The sequence below is a fragment of the Phalacrocorax aristotelis genome, chromosome 1 (genome assembly GCF_949628215.1).
Source record: "Phalacrocorax aristotelis chromosome 1, bGulAri2.1, whole genome shotgun sequence".
Taxonomy (NCBI): Eukaryota; Metazoa; Chordata; class Aves; order Suliformes; family Phalacrocoracidae; genus Phalacrocorax; species Phalacrocorax aristotelis.
This window is the reverse complement of record NC_134276.1, coordinates 4,706,788-4,727,583: the sequence shown is the minus strand read 5'-3', so window position 1 is coordinate 4,727,583 and position 20,796 is coordinate 4,706,788. Positions and strand designations below refer to the sequence as shown.

Here is a 20,796-nt window from a genome sequence, read left to right as displayed (position 1 = left end):
ACTAAATTACTACGTTAAACAGATGGAGTCAGATCGGAACAATCCTTTATTTGAAGTCACGGCTTTCTGGGCACTTGCAATGTGGATTCTCCTCAGATGTGGTGCTTCAGCCAAATTACTGCCTGCCAGCTGAATGCTGATAAAGCCTGTCAGAAACCAGGTCTCAGGCAGGTAGCACTGCAATTGTTTGCCACTTGCCAAGGGGGGCCGTCATGCACTTACAGTGATTTAAAATGGCTTCTTTAAAGGTGATTAGTTACTGTCCAGTGCAAACCTCCTGAAGATGAGAGGGATACAACCCTAGCTTTAGAAAATGTAACCTTGGAAGATCTGCTTTTTCATGTGGAGGTTTTAATGAGTATTTCTAATAGTCTTAGTATTTACTGTCCATGCCTCATATCCAATGTTGAGAACCAAATAAGAAATGTTGAGCTGGGGTTTTGTTTAATCACCATTGCACAGTCTAATTGGCTGCTGCTAAATAGCTGCAGTCAAATTGTTCAAAGGGCAAGTTTTGCCTATAAATCAAAAGGTATAAATTTCTTCAAAAAGCTTTTTTTTCTGCCTGGTTTGTTATCTCTGAGAGACAGTGTCTCTTCTCAGACCACCTAGGCGGCTGTGGGCTGCTGAAATAGTCAGGCTAAAGGCTCTCGATGGACAGGATGTTTCTCGTGTGGTGCCCTGGCTGCTGTGACAGAAGCACAGGTCACTTGGCAGCCAAAAGCTGATGCGTCATCTCAGGCATTAGCTGGTGAATGTTAATGAGGAAGAGGCTTGTTTAACTGTAGGGGTGGTGGAGTTTTTGTGTCCCTGAAAGAAGATGGGATGACATGCGATTGTACGTGTTAGACTTAATTGACCATCATACGTTGTGACCTTTATTGAAAGACGTAATTCTACAAATCAAATAAGTCCAAAGAAAAAGTACGGATTGTAATGATTAACTTGAAATACAATCTCACTCTTTTACATCAGTCTGTTTCCTTTAAATAGTACACAGCCTGCTCAGGGATGGAGCAGAAGGCTAAACTGGGCAGGTGCAAGACCTGTCTGCTCAACACTTTTTCCACTGATGTCACTCAGGTGCACCTTGCTCCCTAAGGATGTGTAAAAAAATCAATGCTCTTCAGCATGCAGTACACAATATTACAGCTTCGTGTTCCTATTTTACGGTAGCATGTTGTTCTTACAGACATTTTTAAATGGATGCAGTGCCATCTAAATTTAGATAAGCTGTGTTTAATCATAATGGGGCGTATCTGTTCTGTGAACCTGCTCCTTTTATTTTTATTTTGTTTAAGCACACTGAGTTCGAGGCCTACAGATCAAGTGGTATTGAATCCCTTCAGTCTTCATAGATCAAGCTCTTCTGGATGCTGAAGCATCGTAATGATACATTGCAGTATTAACCCTCTAGATGCCGTGAAACCCTTTAGATACTCTGAAGGTTTTAGTTGTGATTATCAAGTTGGGTCTTACTCTGAGTGGGACTCCTACAGGATCAAAGAATGTACATGCATAATAGTAACCAGAGCTGCTTGGCAAATGAATGTGTTGTGATGATCCTTTCAGAGTGGGGAAGAAGTGGAAGTCCCCTCCCCAAAGCGGAAATGTTCTGGTCTTCCCAATAAACAAAGCAGCCAAAAACAGTGAAGACTGAAGTGTTTTGGATTTGATCCTGTGAAATTTACCCTTTGTTTTAGCCAGACTAAATTTTTCATACCCAGAAAAGAAACTATTGTTCAAAAAATTCCCTTTACCTTAAATAAAATGTTGACTCACTGCAGTTTTAAGGCTTTCAGGAACAACTGGTGCCTAAGAATTTGTGGGAGGAAACCACAGTAGAAATGATTGGGAGACCCTTCCCCATCCGATCTTGGCCCGTATCCTGTTGTGACTTGCTGGGGGATGTGAGAGGGCAGAGGCAGATCCTGCAGAAGTCCATTGGAAACCAAGGGTGGAGCAGGATAGGTATGAGAGGCAGGGAGGAATTTCTCCATGGGGTTTATGTACTAGGGAACAGAAAGTCAACTAGGCAGCCGTGCCTGTTTGGAGTTAGCTTTTAGCTTTACAGAGGTCGTGAGCGACCTCCAAGCTGTGGTTGGAAAAATTTGGGCAGGAGAGGTGTAGAGAAGGCTTACCACATGTGTCTGGAACTAAGTATTCTGCTGCCCTTGCTGAGAGTTCATCTGCGGCCCATGAGGCATCATCTGAATACCCGTGCCTGTGTGTTGTCCTGGGCTCAGGGTTCCATTTTACAGCAGGGCTGCTTGGTGCTATTCCTGATTACAGGGGAGAACAGTGAGCCACTTATTTGTGAGGGTTTAACCTTTTTCTTTGAGGGAAAGTGGGAAGAGAGGTGTTCCTGCATTTATTGACTTACTGCTGTGCTGCGTATACTTGTTATTGAAGGCAAGGTCAGAGAAGTTCATCTTGTTTCTCCGTGTGACACGGCCTAGTTGGCACAACTTCTAACTTCATTGTAGTTCATCTTTGCAGTGATGGCGTCTAGGTTGACTGCTCAGCGTGCCTGAATCACTGTCAGCTGCTGTAAATCTATAGGCTCTTTAAGGTCTCCAGAAAAGTCTTTATTCAGTAATACAGCTCTCCGCTTCAGCCTTCTCAGTCTTGGATGAGTCAGTAACCAGTGTATGTGGTAGCAGTTTGTAGGACTGTGTGTGTCCTGATAACTGGTTTTAAATGTCATTGGTTTGCTGTGAAGTCCTCGTGGTATTTCCTTGCCCCATGATCCCCCAGTGAGGATAAAGGCCCCTTTGGGAACCTGAACTAGGCTGGAGGGTCTGTGATAGCTGAAGATGATTCAGAGGCACACTGGAGACAGCCAAAACCAATTGTTGCCAAGAAGTACAGCTCACTGGCTGTGTTCACTCATATTTTTTTTTCTTCCTTTCACCCGTCTGAGCTTCCCAGAAGCTCTACCTGCTCCTCTCCTTTCAGCCACTCTTGCTAATAGTTTATACCATTGTTTTGCATTGATTTTCCTTGAACCATGTTTCATCCCAGGCATTGTCTGTTCTACCTTTTGCATCATGAGCTTAACTAAAACTGCTTTTCCTAAAAGCTCTGGGGGCTATCCCCTCCCTAAATCGCAGAATAAGTTCTCTCCTCATTCCTTGCTCTCCCTAGCTCTGTTTTCTCTTACCAGACCTTCAGTAGGTTTCTCCTCTCTTGTCTCACGTTCTCTTGAAGTTCTCTGCAAATGGGTAAAAGGCTCAGGGGCAACCTAATAGCAGCCTGCAAGGAGGTTATCAAGAAGACAAACCCACTCTCTGCAACGGTGAACAACAAGAGGACAAGAGACAATGGGGATAAGTTGAAACAAGCGAGGTTCTGAGTGGATATAGGGGAAAAAATTCACAGATATCAGTCAAGCATTGGGGAAGAATACTGAGAGAGACTGTGAGCTCTTCATCCTTAGAGGTTTTCAAGACCCAGCTAGATAAAGCCTTGAGCAACCTGGTCTGGACTTCTCACTGACCCTGCTTTGAGCAGAAGACTGGACCAGCGACCTCCTGAGGTCCCTTCCAGCCTAAGTTACTCCGTCCTAAGTTTATTCTTGGCTTCATTCTCATTTTCCTCTCCACCAATCTCATCCACAAGACCATCTTGGTGAATCCTCTCTCTGGTTTGCTTTCAGTTCAGCATCTCTCCCCAGGACCTGTATTTTTCTGCCTTAAAAACTCAGCCTTTCATACTGACATCTGCCTGTTAATGTCTAGCTATCAGACTTGGTTTAGTTGAAATATAATCCCACTCCCCTCTCCTCAAGCACATCACCTTGATTTCTAAACCATCATGGATTTTGCCAGTGTTCTGCCTATTCCAGATATTCTCCACAATCTTGCGACTGGTTTTTCTGGTTGCAGAGAGGCTCAAAAAAACTCTTGTCATCCAGACCATTTTAGCTGTATCTGCCTGAGTTTGTAGAGAGCTGAAAGCAGTGAATTTCCTGCTGATTTCCGAAGATACTGAAGTCACACTGATTTCACTTTTAAAGTGCCAGTACTTCACTGCTTTTCAAAGCATGGATGAGGTGGAGACAGAGTGCTGCCATTTTGGGTCGGTGTTCAAGAAAACACTGCAGAGCTGAAGAGATGTGTTTGGGGCCGCCTTCCATAAAAGAGTCTTCGTTTTCAGCAGTCTGGCAAATGCAGCCTTAAAATTTCATTCCAAAATTACTTGCTAATGATGGAACAGATTGCATTGTCTTCAAGCAAATATTTGTTCTACATTGTACAATTTTAAATACTTTTAAATGCAGCTGCAGTAATGATGTCCACTTGTATAACATTCCTGTTGCTAAGAATTAACAAAAATAAGTGTAATTATTTATCTTGGATGCCTGAAAAAAATCTCTGACATTTCTTGCGCAACATTTGTTTGAGTCTGACTCACAAACAGACTCTTATAATTAGCACACTAACTTCCATTAATTAGGCTAACACTTAATTGGAGCTATAAAAAGCAACCTTGACATGTCTGGTTTTAATCAATTACCACAGACTTCAGCCTGGTTCATGACTGCTGCAGTGATTGTTAATGACTTTGTGTTACTGGGAGACTCAATGCATGAACTTTGGTGCAACAGTGAGCCTAGGGTTGCTTGGCTGGTTGGAGCTTTACGCTCCGCATGGATATGCTGTTGGTCCTTTCTCCCTTCCCACTTTTTGGGGAGGGGAGGCAGGTAATTCCCTTGCAAGAAGCATGGTGACTGTGCTGAGAGTAACTGCAGTTCAGCCATGTCCCTGACAGCTGTGCGTGACAGGCTGAATGCAATTCCAGCAGCGTTTTGGACTACCTGCTCTTAATATTTTGTCTCCTGACTATAAAAATCATGTGCAGGTAGCAACAGAAGAGCAGGTTTTACACTTACCTGGTGAAAGGTGTCATCAGCTGAAATTCTTGGCGGTCCTTTTACAAGTAAGCTGAGATAAACCGTTCTGTTTGTCTTGAATCCACCGCATGGACCTTTCTCCTTCTCTGAACATCGTGCTATCCCTGTCTGAAACAGTAGAAGGTGTTGTACGATGCGTGTCAGAAGATCACAGCATCCAGGTTTGTGTAGGGCCTTGCAGCTCAGCTTCATGCGTGTGCCCAGACAAAACGGTGAGAGGTGCAGGGGGTTAAGAAACTGTGGCTTTGTGAGTTACAATAGTGAGTTATAACCCTCTGCCCGTGTGTTTCCCCCATACCATAGTAGCCACATTCACGGTGGCTTCTGTGAACTTGTTTTACTTTATCAGTGAGGCAAGCAAGAAGCCTGTGGGCAGCCTGTTACTGCAGCTCAGCTGACTGTCAGCGGCTTACGACACCATGCCAAACTTGATTGCTTATGAGGCTGTTCAGGCTGCAGCTCCTGCTTCTCAGGGAGCCACCATGCCCCAAGAATTGGTTCCAGTATGAGATGTTAGGGCAGGCAGCTCCATCCCTGTTTGCTCCCACAGCCTTCCTTAAAAATCCAATACTGTGTGCCCTGAATTTCTTCACGGTTTGCTGCCACTGTGCTGGAGTAGAATATAGATACATGTCATAGTCAGCTGGAACGTGTTGCATTTAATATAGCTTTTAGTGATTTTTGTTTTAGTACAGTTATTTACTTTCTTTAGTTCCTGTAGAATTTGAGGCCTTGCAAAGTATAAATAGTTACACCCGAACTTTGAAATGTGGCCTTAACCATGACTCCCTTTGTGCAGTAATACACTCGCTGATGCACTTTCTTGCTGTGATTCATATCTGCAGGGTTTGTAGAACATGTGTCCGTCTGAAAAAAAAAAAATTGATTAAAAAAAGAAGTCCTTTTCATAGCTACTATAATGCAGTTTATGGAGAACATGTGTTTTTTCCACTCTGAAAGGAAAAAGATTTAACACAGTTGCTCTCCCCTCCCCATGTTGGTAATGTATTTTTGTGGCTTAGAGTAGGAGTCACTGGAATGATTAAGTTTTCAAAGAGATCTTTGCTCCCTGTTTTATTTAAATATTTGAAATGTTTTATATCGCTCCTTTGTAGAAGATCTCTGTTAGCCAGGGCATGGGAAATGGTTATTTGAATAAACGTGTAACTACTCTGGTGGCTTTCATCAGCCCAGCTGGAGTTATCATTGCTAATTGGTCGTTTTATTGACTTTAATTAGAAATAATAATATCAAAACTAGGACAAAACAGGACTCCACTGAGAATAAACTACAAAAGTGTCGCATGAAAGGGCGGGGGACCCAGGCTGATGAGTTCTTTGAGCTTTGTGTGGCTCTGCATAACTCTGTTTCCTTTGTGTCTTTATTTTCCCCTATTCTGCCATCTGTAAACACAGAATACAGCGTCTAGGTGTGCTGTGAGGCTTAATAAACAAAGTGCGGGGTACTTTGCCAGATCATTAGCGTATATGGGTCATGTTGTTAATTACTCAAGTGTGCCTGAATTGTCTCCAAGCAGAGGTGGGTGACCTGCGGAGGATCCTTGTCCCATCTTCTTTCTCGCTGCTGAAGCAGGAGCAGAGGATGGGTCAGGGGAGAGCCAGTCCCGGAGCGTGGCAGGAGGGTGCTGCTGCGCAGGCAGCCCTGTAGGCATGGCAGGGCTCTGCCCTTCCGAGGCTGCAGTGAGGGGAAACTGCTGTGTTGCTTCAGTCTGACTGGCTGGGGCAGGGAGGGGGGAAGTTTGGCACTTCCCAGTCCCTGTCTGGGAACTTAGACAGCATTTTTTCTTTTAATTTATGTATTTATTTTTGGCTGCTTACAAAAGGAAGTACAGTCCCATCTTGTCGCAGCATGAATTGAAACCTTAGCACTCAGCACACCAGCTCTGCTGCCCAGGCCTAAGCCTCATGTACTGCTGTAAAAGCTCTTGTCAAGATGCAGCTTTTCTCATCTGCGCTTCCTCAGAGGACAGGCAGAAGTGGCACGTTCTGTGAGGAATCTTTTAAAACTCATTTTTCTGCTTCTTTTCTGGATGAAATTCAGTCCCCACCACCACCTTTTCAACAGAAACATGCATTTTCACTGTGCAAAATCCAAATGACCAAACAATGCTAATGGGAGTATTATTTTTACATTGAGGTTAAAAACCAGGTATTTCTGTCCAACTCTGAGGTTTCATTTTAACACAGCCTACCCAGTTCAAGGATGTAAAACGTTCTCTTCTTCTCCTAAGCACTGGGCACCTGTATCTTGCTAGCACCATTAGGAGCCTAGGGTTTCCTGCTCCTCTAAAAACCAGACCCTGGAGGCATTGGATCGGTGTGTTTGAATGGTTGTCTGTGTGAGTGTGGTTTCTTGTGTCGGGTCAGAACATCTTGCAACATAAAAATTTTAGCATCCCTGAGCAATCCAAATCATGCTTAGGTCAAGCACTGCAGCCAGCTGGTGTCTCCTGGCAGCTGAGCAAAGTCATCTGCCTGTTTCAATGGAGCAGGCAGGTCTTCCATCCTCAAAATGAATATGGTCATGCCGGAACAGAGTGGAATTAAATTGGATGGCTCACTTTTATTAATTTCTTCCTTTCCTAAGGGAGAGGACAGTGTGGCTGACAAAGCCAAGCTCCTGGGCTTTAGGGTCACCTTGCTCTCCTTTTCTTCTCTGCTGACATCATGTATTGTTCTGTCCTTAGGTTAGAAGCTATTGTTTCTAGATTTTCTTGCAATCTAGATTTTCTGGGGGGAGCATGGGGGGGTATTGGTGGTGGACAATGGTGGAGGGGAACATCCTGCATTGCAGGGTCAGGTGTTGTGTTCATTTAGCATGGCCAAAGATAAGATTTGGCACAAATCACCTCCCAGCTTAGCTCTTCACTGCAGACCTTTTCAGAGTAATCACTGCATTTGTGTTTATGCAGACACCTGTAGTATTTGGGGGTGAGGAGGAGGGCAGGTACAAATGAATAGCTGCATGCGCTGGTGTGGTTTAGCGCTTAGCCCTGAGTCACAGCGACCAGCTTCTGCCTCCAGCTGTGTCACTACCTTGTGGTGTGACCTTGGCATAGGCTGTAAGCTGACTGTGCAGGGATTGCATCTTCTTGATTAATAGCCTTGCTCAGAGTTATATCCCCTTGGTTTGACAGCACAAATAATTCTTTATTACCCCAGTAGCAGCATGGAGTCCTGGCGCAGAAAGGAGCACAATGCACTCCTGGCTTGGGAACCATCAGCACAATTAATTATGTTTGGATTGCAGTGTAAAGATTGCCAGTAAGGCAGAGACATTCAGGCCTACAAACATTGCGTGAGTTTAATTAAAAAGATGATTTTAAGCAGCTTTGGGCACAGATACTTTATACTTTTCTATTGGTTTCTATCACTGCCTCAATAATGAATTGTCAACAAGTTCAAATGAAATGAGCTTTCATTCTGGGTGGCGTAAAGCTCTCAAAGCGTGTAAAATAAGGGTGAAAAGGGGAAAGTTTCTCTCTTCCTGGGTGTTCATAGGATGGAGATCACAAACGCAGCCTGTGCAAGAATGAGCCTCCGCCAGTGGATCGTCCGTGGAGAATACAGCTGTGCTCCAGCAATGCATCCCAGCGCTGCCTGCATCCAAAGGGACTCTTGTGAGCCTGCACCTAGAAGGTGGCTCAGCCCTTCGCTGGGCTGGGGCAAGCAAGCTCAGCGTCTTGCAGGATGGGGCCCTGGATTTTGCAATGTTTCAGTGGGTCAGAGGGAGCGCTATGGGTATTCCTTTGGCCTCCACATTAAGCTCTCAGATTTTCCCAGAGAACTGGGCAGAGCAAAATACAGTCCCAGAAAGGGAGCAATTAGTTAAGCAGCTCTGTGCCTTCTTCTGGTGTCGACCCTGGCAGTGCCTGTGAACTGCATAAATGCACTCAGGCTTGCTGTCCAGAGCTCTGATCTGGGTGAAGCGAACTGCAAAGGGACTCGTCTCAAAGACTCTCTTGTGTCCTTTGGTAGCACGTACAAGGACAGTATTACAGACATTACTGCTCTGCCTGTAATGGCTAAGGAAAAAGGCTGGACAGATTATTGGGCTTGCTTTTTTTTCCCCTCCTGTGTGTGTGCTTTTGTTGGAGATGAGGAATTAGCACTGCTGATTTTTTGTTTTTTATTTGAAAGACTCTTGAGTGCCCACAACCCCAGCTGACCTAGGCACTTTTGGAGACTTAGCCAGAATTTTCAAGTTATTTTTAAATGCTGGAAGTCTTGCAGAGGTCTGGGAATGTTAAATGATTGATTATTTGCATCGCAGAGCATAGGAGTCACAGCCCCGGACTGAGGCTTCATTGTGCTAGGTGCTGAATGCACACAGAATAAAATGACTGGTTTTGCCCTTGGTACCATGAAATTGGAGCAGAGTCAGCTCCCATCCCTCTTTTCAAATATATTTATACATGCTCAGTGTGATACATTTGTGATTTGATACACTGCTATGTGTTTTAATAGCAGATGAAGTACAAATAAAGGTCGGATTTGTGTAGCATGCATTTGCTTAATGTCTTGAATGGCAGAGCCCAGTAAACAGTATATGAGTGCCTGGATGAACAATAATTGTCCACTCTTAGAGTTGATAATAGTGACTACATGTATTTTTAGCTGTGTTTCTCTGTTATGTCCAGGCCTCTGGTCAGTGCTGCATTGCCATTACCAGATGACTTGCATTTACTGTGCTCCTTTGATCGCTTTGCCAGCATAACATCTGGCTAGTTTCCCTTTGCCAGGGTCCCCGGATTGTGGTGAAGTTCTCACAGTTATTTGTGTCTATCTTTTCACTTTACAATTAGCCTGAGAAGTGAATGATTCCTTCCGTCCCTGCAGATGGGGATTTATTTTGGGTTTGGGGGTTTGGATTTTTTTTTTCCTTCTTCCAAGGGGCGGGCAGGCAAATTCAGCCCTACAGCAGTGATTTTAGGTTCTCTGCAGGCTGTCACAAAGCCTTTTCCCCTGCTGTTGTTGAGCGCCTTGGGGTAGTCCATGAAGTTGCAGTGTTAATGGTTCGTTTTGTGCTCCGTGGTGCTCAATGTACAAGTTAGAGAAGATTGGTCCCAGCAGGATGCCTAGAGCTGAGAAAAGACTGAAATCAGTTCTTGTGGGAGTCGTTCTGCACTTGTCTTCCCCAAAAGCTCCATCTCAGGCACGGAGAGGCTTTATTCTTGCAGCACAAAATCTATCTGTGACTGAAGTATTTGACCACGGTTGACATCTTGAAGCAATGAGGATTTGTAAAATTTTTTTTATTATTTCTAGGTACCTTGCAGCCAGCGAGCCCCTTGGAAGATAATTACCTAGTTGTCATGCTTGGGCTGCTATTCAGTAGGAAACAAGTACAATTCAAAGTGCTCGTAGCAGCCTGCATTGCTGGAGACTCTCACTTGCCACAGTAACCTACGCTAAGTGAAGTGTCAGTGCCTGTGCCTGGACAGCAGCTGAGAAATGTGTGTCTCCCTGAAGCCAGACTGCTGCTCTGTGGGACAGGATCTCCTGCTAGCCAGTCGGTATCAGGCGTTGCTTTTTGAAAACTTCATGCCAGGGAGAAATTAAGAGACCTGCACATCAAACCCAGCAGTCCTGGGTGGGTACTCCAGTAATTGCAAGCTTTTCAAAATATTTTTGTCTTGCATCCAGTCCTGGCCCAGTCACAGTCTGAACGTGTGACTAATCTGATTTATTTAGGGAAAATTATTTAACTGAAGAGTCCCAAATTGAAATATTTTAGCAAAAGCCTGAAACATGGGCACAGGTATTCCAAGAACCTGTCTCTCTTGTTTCCCACAGCAGGCCAACCTCCATGGCCTGGTAAGCAAAAGTTCTTGACCAGTTCTGCCTTAAACATTGAACAGTTTTGGCTGAGTGAATTATTGTTTAATATTTATTGTTTGTTTTGCTATAGCAGTTGAGGCTTTTAAGCTTTGGATCCAAGACCTTGTTGTGCCAGGTGCTGTAGGAGCATGGAAAAAAAAACCTCACAAGGCTGTGAGGAAGAACATGCGTTTCTCTATAACCCAAGACAACAGATGGCTACAGATGGGGGACCACAAGGAACTGATGAGATAATACTGACCTGTGCAGTGAGTAATAGTCTTGCTGCATCACTTATCTAAACATTGCTGAGGTTTTATAGACCTATAGCAAAGGGCAGTTTGAAGGAGGATGATCAAGTGACGGCAGAAGTTTACAGTAACATTGCAGCAAGCGAGAGAGGCAGCAGAGGGAAGAGGCATGCTGAAAATGATGCTTGAGGAAAGATACTTGCTGCAAAATCTGGTTAGCATTGTAGATGCTGTGGTCATGTGTGAGAGAGTGCAAGTACGGGAGCAAAGTGGAGAGAGAAAGTGTATTTGTTGGAAAGTGTATTTGTTAGAGCTGGGAAGGCAGAGCCAGTGGGAAAAAGAAACCTACAGCCAGGCTATGTATTCACAGTCTTGATCTGGAACTTCCTTCTCGTGTGTTTACTACTAGCAACTCAAGGAAAAAGAAAGTGCTGTTTCTTTCAAATGTAACCTTTAACCATCACGTGGCATGAGGAAAGAGATGAGTGAAGCAGAATATGTGTGTTCCTTTATTTGCAGTGCAGATGCCTCCATAAGGGGCAAAGGAAAAATGCTGGGGTTTGTGGCATTATTAAACTTCAGTTTAACAAAATTAGCCTGTGCTGAAACTTCAGTGAACATCCTCTTGAAGTTGAAAGCTTGCAGAGCAAGATGCAAGTCAACCACCAACCCTAGCAATTTTCACACATCCTTTCATGAGTGTTAAACTGCTTAATCTCTGCTCATCAGGTTCTTTTTCTCCTACACACTGTCTATGGCTAAGAATGATGTCAAGTTAAAGATGCACCAAAGAGAGCAGCTGCCCAGTCCATGATTTTTCTGAAGCTTGCTCTTGCCGTGATCATAGTTTGCTTCCCATGCGGCATGGGAGGAAACACAGCTCTCACTGCATCTGTTCAGGAAGCTTTTGCTGGCGTGAGGATGTCCAGGAGCCCAAGCATTCATAGCCCACAGTGTAAAAGGTATCGCTTGGAGTGTAGCTTCCCCACGGTAAAAAGAAAACTTTTAAAGGTATATTGCTGTTTAATAGGAAGCTTTCTTATGAATAAAGTGGAGAATTAAGAAGGCTTTTATATCCTGTGTAACGCAGCATGGTGTGACTGTAGAACAACAGAGGATGTATTTAAATAGACTGCCAAGAAGGTTGCTGGAGAAATAGTTTCATAATAGGAAATGCATTGATTGCTTCAGCATTAAATGGTATCCCAGAGGTGTTCTCTGCAGTAGGGACCCCTTTTAACTGAACCATTTTTAGCTGTGTGAAAGGATCCCAGTTGTCTAAAAGGCTCTTTCAGCGACAAGCTTTGGTCTTGCCACTAGAGGGGGACTGCAACCTGTACACCATACATCCATCCTGCTGGGCTTCACCAGTCCCTTCTCAGGGCTATCACCAGCTCACCAATTCCAGCAGCAGGACTCTCTCTGCTCTGTTGGGCTCTGGGGTGTCACAGCACCCATAAAGGTCGGACCTTGCAGCCAAACACATGTGAAGGGATTTGGGCGAGGGGAGCCTGACTGGTGCAATTGGCCGGGTGCTTCTCCAGTGATCTGGTTCTGCAGAATGTAATTTTTTTATTTCCAGACAGCTACAAAAAGTGTTCTGAGCATGAGTGGTGTTCAGTGAAAGCTGAATAGGGTTTGTGCAACGTCAGTGAGTCATGGAGAGGTGTGAATAAACCCTCTGAACGCCTGGCTGAAGCAATGTAATAGCAGCATACCCAACAGTGCCATTAAACTGGTTAAAGATGAAATAGAAACATGAGTGCTTCTAGATCCTGGGAGAAAAGTGAGCTTGTGGATGGGGCTTTCAATATAAAAGACTCACTTGTGTACTGGGCCTGACCTACCTGTTTCTTGTTGCCTTGCAGGGCTTTTACCCAGGTGTTCACCTTCGGCCCAACGTTTCGAGCAGAAAACTCGCAGAGTCGCCGGCACCTGGCAGAGTTCTATATGGTGGAGGCTGAGCTGTCCTTCACTGAAAGCCTGCAAGACGTTATGCAGGTGGGTACTCCAAATGTCTATGCAGGACCAATGCCAGAACCACCTCCTCCTCCCCGAGCTCTCCTCCCTGCCCTCAACTAAGGTTGCAGTTCCTCCCACCCTGCGTGAGCCAGGTAGAGGTTGCACTGGGGCTTTCCAAGGATCAGGGTTTGCTCAGCAGAGGTATGGTCGCAGAGAGGATTTGGAAGGGAAGATGTAGGTGCGAACACAGCCCCCATCTGAATGGGAGGCTGCACAGTTGCTGTATTGCCAGGAAATGTGTAAATGTGCTTGACTGGTGCTAATGAAAGCGACACTCTCCCCTTCAAAACCTTCAGCATCTCTCCAGTGAATCTGAGTGGTATTTATGCAGTGTGTCCCTTGGTGTGCTCTGTAAAGAGCTCCTTAAAACCAGCATTAAAATCTCAAATAGAAACAACAGTTCCTGGCATACACTATTCACTGTGGCTTTCGCAGAAGACTGAAATCCTTAGAGTCAGCTTGCTTTTGGTTTTTCAGGATTGACCTCTCAGTTGCAGTCTAACCACATGATGGATGCTAATGCATCTTACTAGTCTCAGCATAAGCCAGCTTATGCCCAGTAGGACTTGTGCGTAAACATCCACACATGCTCACATCTATCAGATAAGCTGCTTGGAAAGCTATTGGAGAAATAGCCTTAAAAACAAAAAGTCCTGAGGCGCTGGCTACAGATGTATAGAATAGCATCCAGGTGGTGGTTTCTTCAGCCTAGATCATATACAGTCTGCTGAGTCAGTATGGCCTGAGAGTAGAGCCAACATACTCTCTCTTGTGTGTGTGCTGCTTCTGCATCTTGGATGTCGGAATGGCACTGGGCTGTGTGGACTGACCTGTTCGGAATCTCTGTGCTCTGTCATTAACAGCATCCCACTCTTCCTTTTCTCTCTCCTTTTCTCCAGAACAACTTTGTGTATTCTTAGAGCATAGCATATGTATCTGTTTATGCCTTACTTCCTGAAGCCCCTGTTTCTGTAGATAATCAGGAGCTGATTGAAATCTTCACTGCTTTTATCTAGTATAATAAGCAGGGTCTTCTTTACGTGGTGTTTCAGCCCTTGAACACAGCATGAATATATCTGTAACCTTGTGCTGAGAACCCCATTTTCTTGGCTTTTGAAGTATAGACAAGCCAGTTCAGACAATTCAGAGAATTAGATCTGAGAACTGTTCTGGAACATGTAGCACTTTTATTTGTAGGGACAGAAGGAACTTCCCCCTTTGCCTTGGCTTTTGTTGTGCTAAACATCTTGCGAAGCCTCAGCTTGTGCTTTGCTCTTTCACTACTGCTCCCTGTCCCAAAGTCTTCGACAGGCATCTTTATAACAGAAAGGCTGCTAGCAGCCATCATTTTGCATTCCTCATAGTGAGTCTACGTTGCAACATGCTTACTTTTGTGATGTTCTCATTTGCAGAGGCGGAGTTCCCTGTTTTGTTTGTTTTTAAATTCTTGGGCAATCTCTCTTAAAAAAAAAAAAAAACAAAAAACAAAAAACTAAAGCCAAAACTGCCAGCCGCTCTAAAGCCTAAGTTAAGTTTCTTTTTCCCCGCATAACTGACCTAAATTCAGTGTTCTCTGATGTATCTGCCTGTTGGGCAGTTGGTCTGTTTGTCATCATCTGCAAGTTCTTTGTTCGGTGCAAAATGCCCAGTTGAAAACCTTGAGGGCTCTTGGCCAGGGTTAGCATCTGAACTTTGTCCTCACATAAAGAACTGGGTTGTTTAAAATTTATTTTTAATATTGGTATTCAACATTTGGCCTGAATACCTCTAACTTCAGCAAGTTGGTGTGCTGGGAATGCTCAGCTTCTTCAGGGGCATCTTGACATATTTGCTTATACACCGTTAAAGAGCCTTGCTACAAAGATGTATACGTTTACCATTCACTGATGAGGCTTGAGATCTTTCTCTCAGACAAAGCTCTGAAAGAAACAGAGCTTCCCCTTACAAAATAAAAGGAAAAAGGGGATTTGATAACAAAGTTACATGTATTCAAGGGCAAAGGGCCTGAAATCTTAGAGCAACAGCTTTTTTTCCCCGCTGTAATTGCACAGAATAATGCTTAGTTATTCCTAAATTAGTAACGTGGTTCTTGTGAAGTCTCATGCATCTTGATCATGCAATCTAAATTTCTGTGCCAAAACGTGTTTTAGTGCTACAAGGAAGCTTAAACTCTCACAATACTGGTTTCACAATACTTTCTGTGGAGTGCAGTACTCTACGCTGCGTTGCTGGGTGATGATGGTATTACTGCTTCGGTGTACAGGGCGTACGTCGGTGTATCTTAAGGAGAGGCCTCTGTGGCCTCTTTCCAGAAGAGTCTAGTCAAGAAATTGTGTCAAGTTGCCCCAAGGCACTGTTCCTCCAAAATGGATGAAAAAGGAGAGGAAGTTAGAAGAAGGCCAGGTAAGGCAGTGGAAGGGGTCAAATCTGTATGGAAGTGTGTGGACTCACTGGAGCCATCAACCCTCCAGTCCCTGAATTGGGGCCCAGGGTCTCCAGTCTCCTCTATCCTGAGATGCCTGCTGCCACCCTGTCCCTTCAGTGCTGTCATGTAGCTGTATTTGTAGGTCATTATCTTCTATTTTTTGTTCCACTGTCTTGGCAGTGCAGTGGATTTAAAGGATGCCACTTCACTCGCGATACTAACGGGGTCTCAAAGGGGCCATACGATGCAGTCACTATTGAATTTCACCAAACGCACAAACAAAACCATGCTAGAAAAACCCTATTATTTAGGCTGTGAAGTTAGGGAATGCCAGAAGGAAGTTTTCCTGAGGGTGTTTTGGGGAGTTTATGCATAGGGTTAAGTCTTCCTTAACAAGATCACATCCTAGCACCACTGTCTCTAAGAGATGCAGAATACATCTCTAAGATGGAGAATACAATTTAACACAGTATTTTTGCTCTGTCCTGAGGGCAGAAGTATTGTCTTTCACTGGTTATGTACTTCATCAAAATTAATTTGCTGTCATTACAGCCCAGTGACGTGGAGCATTATTACCTCCGTTTTACAGAAGGGAATTCAGGCATGAAATGAAATCAAGAGTAGTACTGATTTTTGGGTGTCAGTTTCAGGGACCTCAGATCCAAAACATGGGTGTGGTTTGATTCCCAGAATAGTTTGCACTCGGAGTACTTTCTGTCTTCAGTGCCAAGGCTAAGACAGTTGGGCAAATCTGACTGCAGTCTCAAGGGAACAAACACGGGTAATCACATGGGAAAGGTTTGTGACAAGTGTCTTGTGCAGCACTCTGGGGTATCTGCAGGGCTATACGTTCCTTCTCTGACATGGCATCCAGCTGCCATAGCTGAGGCTCTTTCTGTTTCCTAATTCCCATCAATGTTTTTGTTGAGCTTTGATGGTCAGTGAAGCAGTGATCTGACAGACAAGCCTCCTTCCTTTCCTAATAACAGTGTCTCTCCAGAGTGGGTCCTGAGCTGTTGGTTATTTAGCTGAGAGAGGAGACTTTATGACCAAGGTCAGATGTGAATCTGCCCTCTGTATGTGTGTGTATATGTGCACACACGTACGGTGTGTGTGAGTGAGCATGAAGGCAAGAAATAATGGTCCACTTGGTGAATGTTTCATATGTCGATACCCTGTGATTTACACTGCATGCATATGCATGCCCCAGGTAAATGCATAAACAAAAATCCTACTGGCAGTTCTTGTGATTTTTCTGAAAGTGTCTTATGTGATAACGATGATGATTTGAACTGTTTTTGTAGTGCGCACCACCTTCAATTGCTGCTACTGACATTTACCCCTGTTTTGTTGATGGTTTCCTCTGTTTCAGCTCTGGTCATTATTTTATGTGGGAGGAGGAGAAGCTGCAGCATCAAAAGATGCAAGTTAAAATTAAACAGTGTGGTTGAGAGCTGTTCCTAATCAAAATGGGAGAGCTAACCATTCAGTTCACAGCAACCCTGGGGGAGGCCAGGACTGATACTGCTGAACTTCTTTGAAAGGTGAAAATCAACAGATAAAGGCTGGCAGGGTGAGGGGGAAGGGAAAACTTACTCTGTCCTCCTTGAGTGCCTTCCTGCCAGCACAATTTCTACATTTCCATTATGAAGCAGGCAAATTAATGGGCTTCTGGACACCGAGAGTCCCATCTCTGAGATGAGCTACTTGCTGTGATTCCCAGGGCTTTTTACCTGTGTAAGTCTCCTATCAAACATGTTTCTTATAAGATATATTCAAACCAATCACTTGGCCTGTATCACCAGCTCACATGTTCCCTCAAGCCAGTGGTTATGCTTTTCCACTCATTTTTCATATAGCCTACTTTCTAGTCCTTCATTATATTATCTTCTTAAAGCAATAACTTCTGAGTTGGAGATTATTTTTTTTTCCCCTCCCCTTTTCTTCTTCCCCTCCACCATTCGTGCCTAGTACACATTTGGCATAAATAAGGGTAGTGAGGAGGCCAATACATGACCCACGTGTCTGTCTTTTTTGCCAGAATAAAACCTCAGTCTCAAACCTGGAAATATTTCTCAGATTGTTTTTCCGATACCACCCACATCTTTTTTCCACAAGAGGAAGCTGCCTATGTTGAATGCTGTGGGAACCTAATTGTTACTTTATCGCACAGTGAGGAAAAAAAGTGCTAATTAAACAACATGCTTTGCTGAAAACAGATGATACTTTCATTTTCTAGAAAGAGGAAGCGTAATGTAAAATCCCTTCGTCTCTGCCTGGTGAAACCAGATGAATTGCCAAGAAGTTTTCTAATTTCATTTGCATAAGCCTTTTTCTAGCTACTTTGAAGAAAGTTCAAAGCTGACTGTTTGGTTATTTGCCACTCAGCAGCAGGAATGCTAGCTTTTCATTTCCTCTGTGTTTGAGTACCAGTAGGGGTAAAACCGTTCATCTGCATATGATAATGCTGTTCCTTTATTTGGACCTTCCCTTTTTAAACAAAGGGCCTAGGTTGATGCAGGAGTCAAAATGGGCTGATTTACCAGCTTCTCTAGGCTGGTGGGATGCCAAGGTGGCTCATCAGCACAGAGCAGTGTTTCAGCAGTTTGGGACAGGTGAAGAAGGATGTTCTTCTGAACATGAGAGTTTGAACAACATGCTTGAAATCTCGTCTTGTCTATATCAGTAGCCCAGCTGCTTTTCTGTGCCTTCTGTTCGTCATGCCCTGTAAGGTCTGGTTCCCTGCGAGGCAGAGACCTGCTGCTTCCCCAGGTCCGCTGACTTGAATGTCAGGTTCATCTTTTCACAGTCAGTCACCCCTGGGCTTTGCAGTGTCAAGGGACTGCTACTCACCATGGTATCATTGGTCGATACTTCGCTTCTCTCAACTCTGCAGTTAATGAAGCAGTTGTTATGCTCATAAGAAAAAAAAGTAGGAATGTGCCAGGACTTCCAGAGGTGTTTTTTGTTGGAAAAAACCTGGGGCCATCCCAGGCTGAGATGAGGTGCAGCCCAGCTGCACGGCTCTCTTGCTTACGAAGAGATGAGAATAAGGACAGTGATTTTGAAGAAGAGTTGGGATCATCAGTACTACGCAGGTATCAACTACCTACTTTGTGCAGGCGTGGGACTATGAGGAGTTCTGGGAACTCTTAATCTGCATGACAGCAAGTGTCTTGGATGGTCTGCTTTGCTTAACCAAAAGAGAAAATTACTTTTAAAACAGGTTGATCAAAATGCAGTGGCATCCCATGCGGGTTTTTTTTTTGTTTAGAACCAAAATGGCATTTTAATTTCGTCATGGGTGAAGCCCGTTTTACTGGATAAGTATATCCAAATTGGATGTTAATGTCATTTAGCTACTCCATATTAGTTTAGGGAAATGAAACCACATCTTTTTATAGTTTCTCAAATATCCCTGCATTGATGTCAATCAAATATCCCACCTCCGCTTTAGCGCTCTACTTGTCTCTGTACATGTTCTCTTTCCTCTGCTCTTACGGTACAGTCCCCCTAGCTGGGATCTGTTTGATGGGCTGGCTCTACACAGTACACATTTATTCTCCTCTCCTTTAGTTCTGCCTTTTGTTAACAGCAAAGCAGAAAACCTGAATTGCTCATTACAGGAAAGGCACCTGACTAATCATTAATGTGAGGCCATTCATCACAAGTGGTTGTTATGTTTATGTTTGTGGCTGACCAGGGCTGCTCCTTCAATATTTTAGTTGTGCTTTTTTCACTGGAGATACCTGACTGAAGGTACTGAGGCCACCAGCAGACAGTGAGGCCCTAAACCCATAGTAGAAACAGAGATTCCATTCCTCTTCAGCTGCTGAGTAAGCCTGCTAATTAGGAGCCTCTATCAAGCTGGTACCCTCTTATGCAGTCTGACCATGCAGGAGGACAGAAGCTCCTTCTGTATCCTTTGGCTGATGTGTACTTTATTTTTTTTTATAGTCTGGGACATCTAAGCAGTGTTAATTTTTCATGGACTCCTGTTTTCTCTGTTAGGTTATGGAAGATCTTTTCAAGACAGCAACAAACACTGTGCTCTCCAAATGTCCTCATGATGTTGAGCTTTTTCATAAATATATAGCTCCTGCCCAGAAGGTAATAAATGTGAAAAGAAGTAGCTGCAATCCTTTTATGCATTTTGGGGGCTCTTGTCAACAGGGAGGCTTAATTATTTTTTTTTTAATGTGTTGTCCTGTGTTAACAAACTCTGAAGAGCCAAAAGTCAGCCTGAACTTCAGTGACTGTTCAGGCTGACACAGGGAGGACACACAACTTTCTGTAGCTCCTAGCAAGCGTTGTAGAACTGTAGCTGTCACATCATCTAATAGGCTCTGAATCCTCAGCTCCGAAAGTCAGGTAGCTTTTTAGCACTAAATGACCAGGAGCGGGTTTTGATTCATGTCTCTACAAAGGTATCTGGGTACAGGCTGGATCAATGGGCTGAGGCCAACTGTATGAGGTTTAACAAGGCCAAGTACCGGGTCCTGCCCTTGGGTCACACCAACCCCAGGCATTGCCCCAGGCCTGGGGCAGAGGGGCTGGGAAGTGCCCGGCGGAGAAGGCCCTGGGGGTGCTGGCTGACAGCCGGCTGGGCATGAGCCAGCAGTGCCCAGGTGGCCAAGGAGGCCACCAGCCCCCAGGCTTGTGTCAGCTCTGGTGTGGCCAGCAGGAGCCAGGCAGGGATGGGGCCCCTGTGCTCGGCCCTGGGGAGGCCCCACCTCGAGTGCTGGGCTCAGGTTTGGGCCCCTCGGGACAAGAAGGGCCTGGAGGGGCTGGAGCGTGTCCAGAGAAGGGCAGCGGGGCTGGGGCAGGGTCTGGAGCACAAGTGTGCTGGGGGGTGGCTGGGGGAGCTGGGGGGGTTTAGCCTGGAGAAGGGGGGGCTGAGGGGAGCCCTTCTCGCTCCCTGCAGCTGCCTGAGAGGGGCTGGAGTGAGGGGGGGGCTGGTCTCTTCTCCCAGGTCACCAGTGACAGGACAAGAGGAAACAGCCTCAAGCTGTGTCAGGGGACGTTTAGATTGGATATTAGAAAAAATTTCTTCCCCAAAAGACTTGTCAAGCATTGGAACAGGCTGCCCAGGGAAGTGGTGGGAGTCACCATCCCTGGAGGTATTTAAAAGTAGACTTGGTGCTTAGGGACATGGTTTAGTGGTGGACTTGGCAGTGTTAAGTTAATGGTTGGACTTGATGATCTTAAAGGTCTTTTCCAACCTAAACAATTCAATGATCTAGAGCACATTGCAGACCTATAAATCAAAACTTAGAAGGAGGTACCTTTTCTGAGTTTCCTCTAGGTCCCTGAACCCTTAAGAGTAGCTTTACATTTTTATTT

The 20,796-nt window shown here is 44.7% G+C and overlaps 1 protein-coding gene across 2 annotated transcripts in view; it reads left to right on the top strand.

The window, feature by feature from the left end:
- NARS2 (asparaginyl-tRNA synthetase 2, mitochondrial) overlaps positions 1 to 20,796 on the top strand; it is a 54,749-nt gene that overhangs the window by 19,500 nt on the left and 14,453 nt on the right. For both annotated transcript variants that reach the window (XM_075075865.1, XM_075075784.1), the window contains exons 7-8: positions 12,875 to 13,007; positions 19,465 to 19,563. In XM_075075865.1, the coding sequence (XP_074931966.1) occupies positions 12,875 to 13,007; positions 19,465 to 19,563 (232 nt within the window). The remainder of the gene's footprint in view (positions 1 to 12,874; positions 13,008 to 19,464; positions 19,564 to 20,796) is intronic.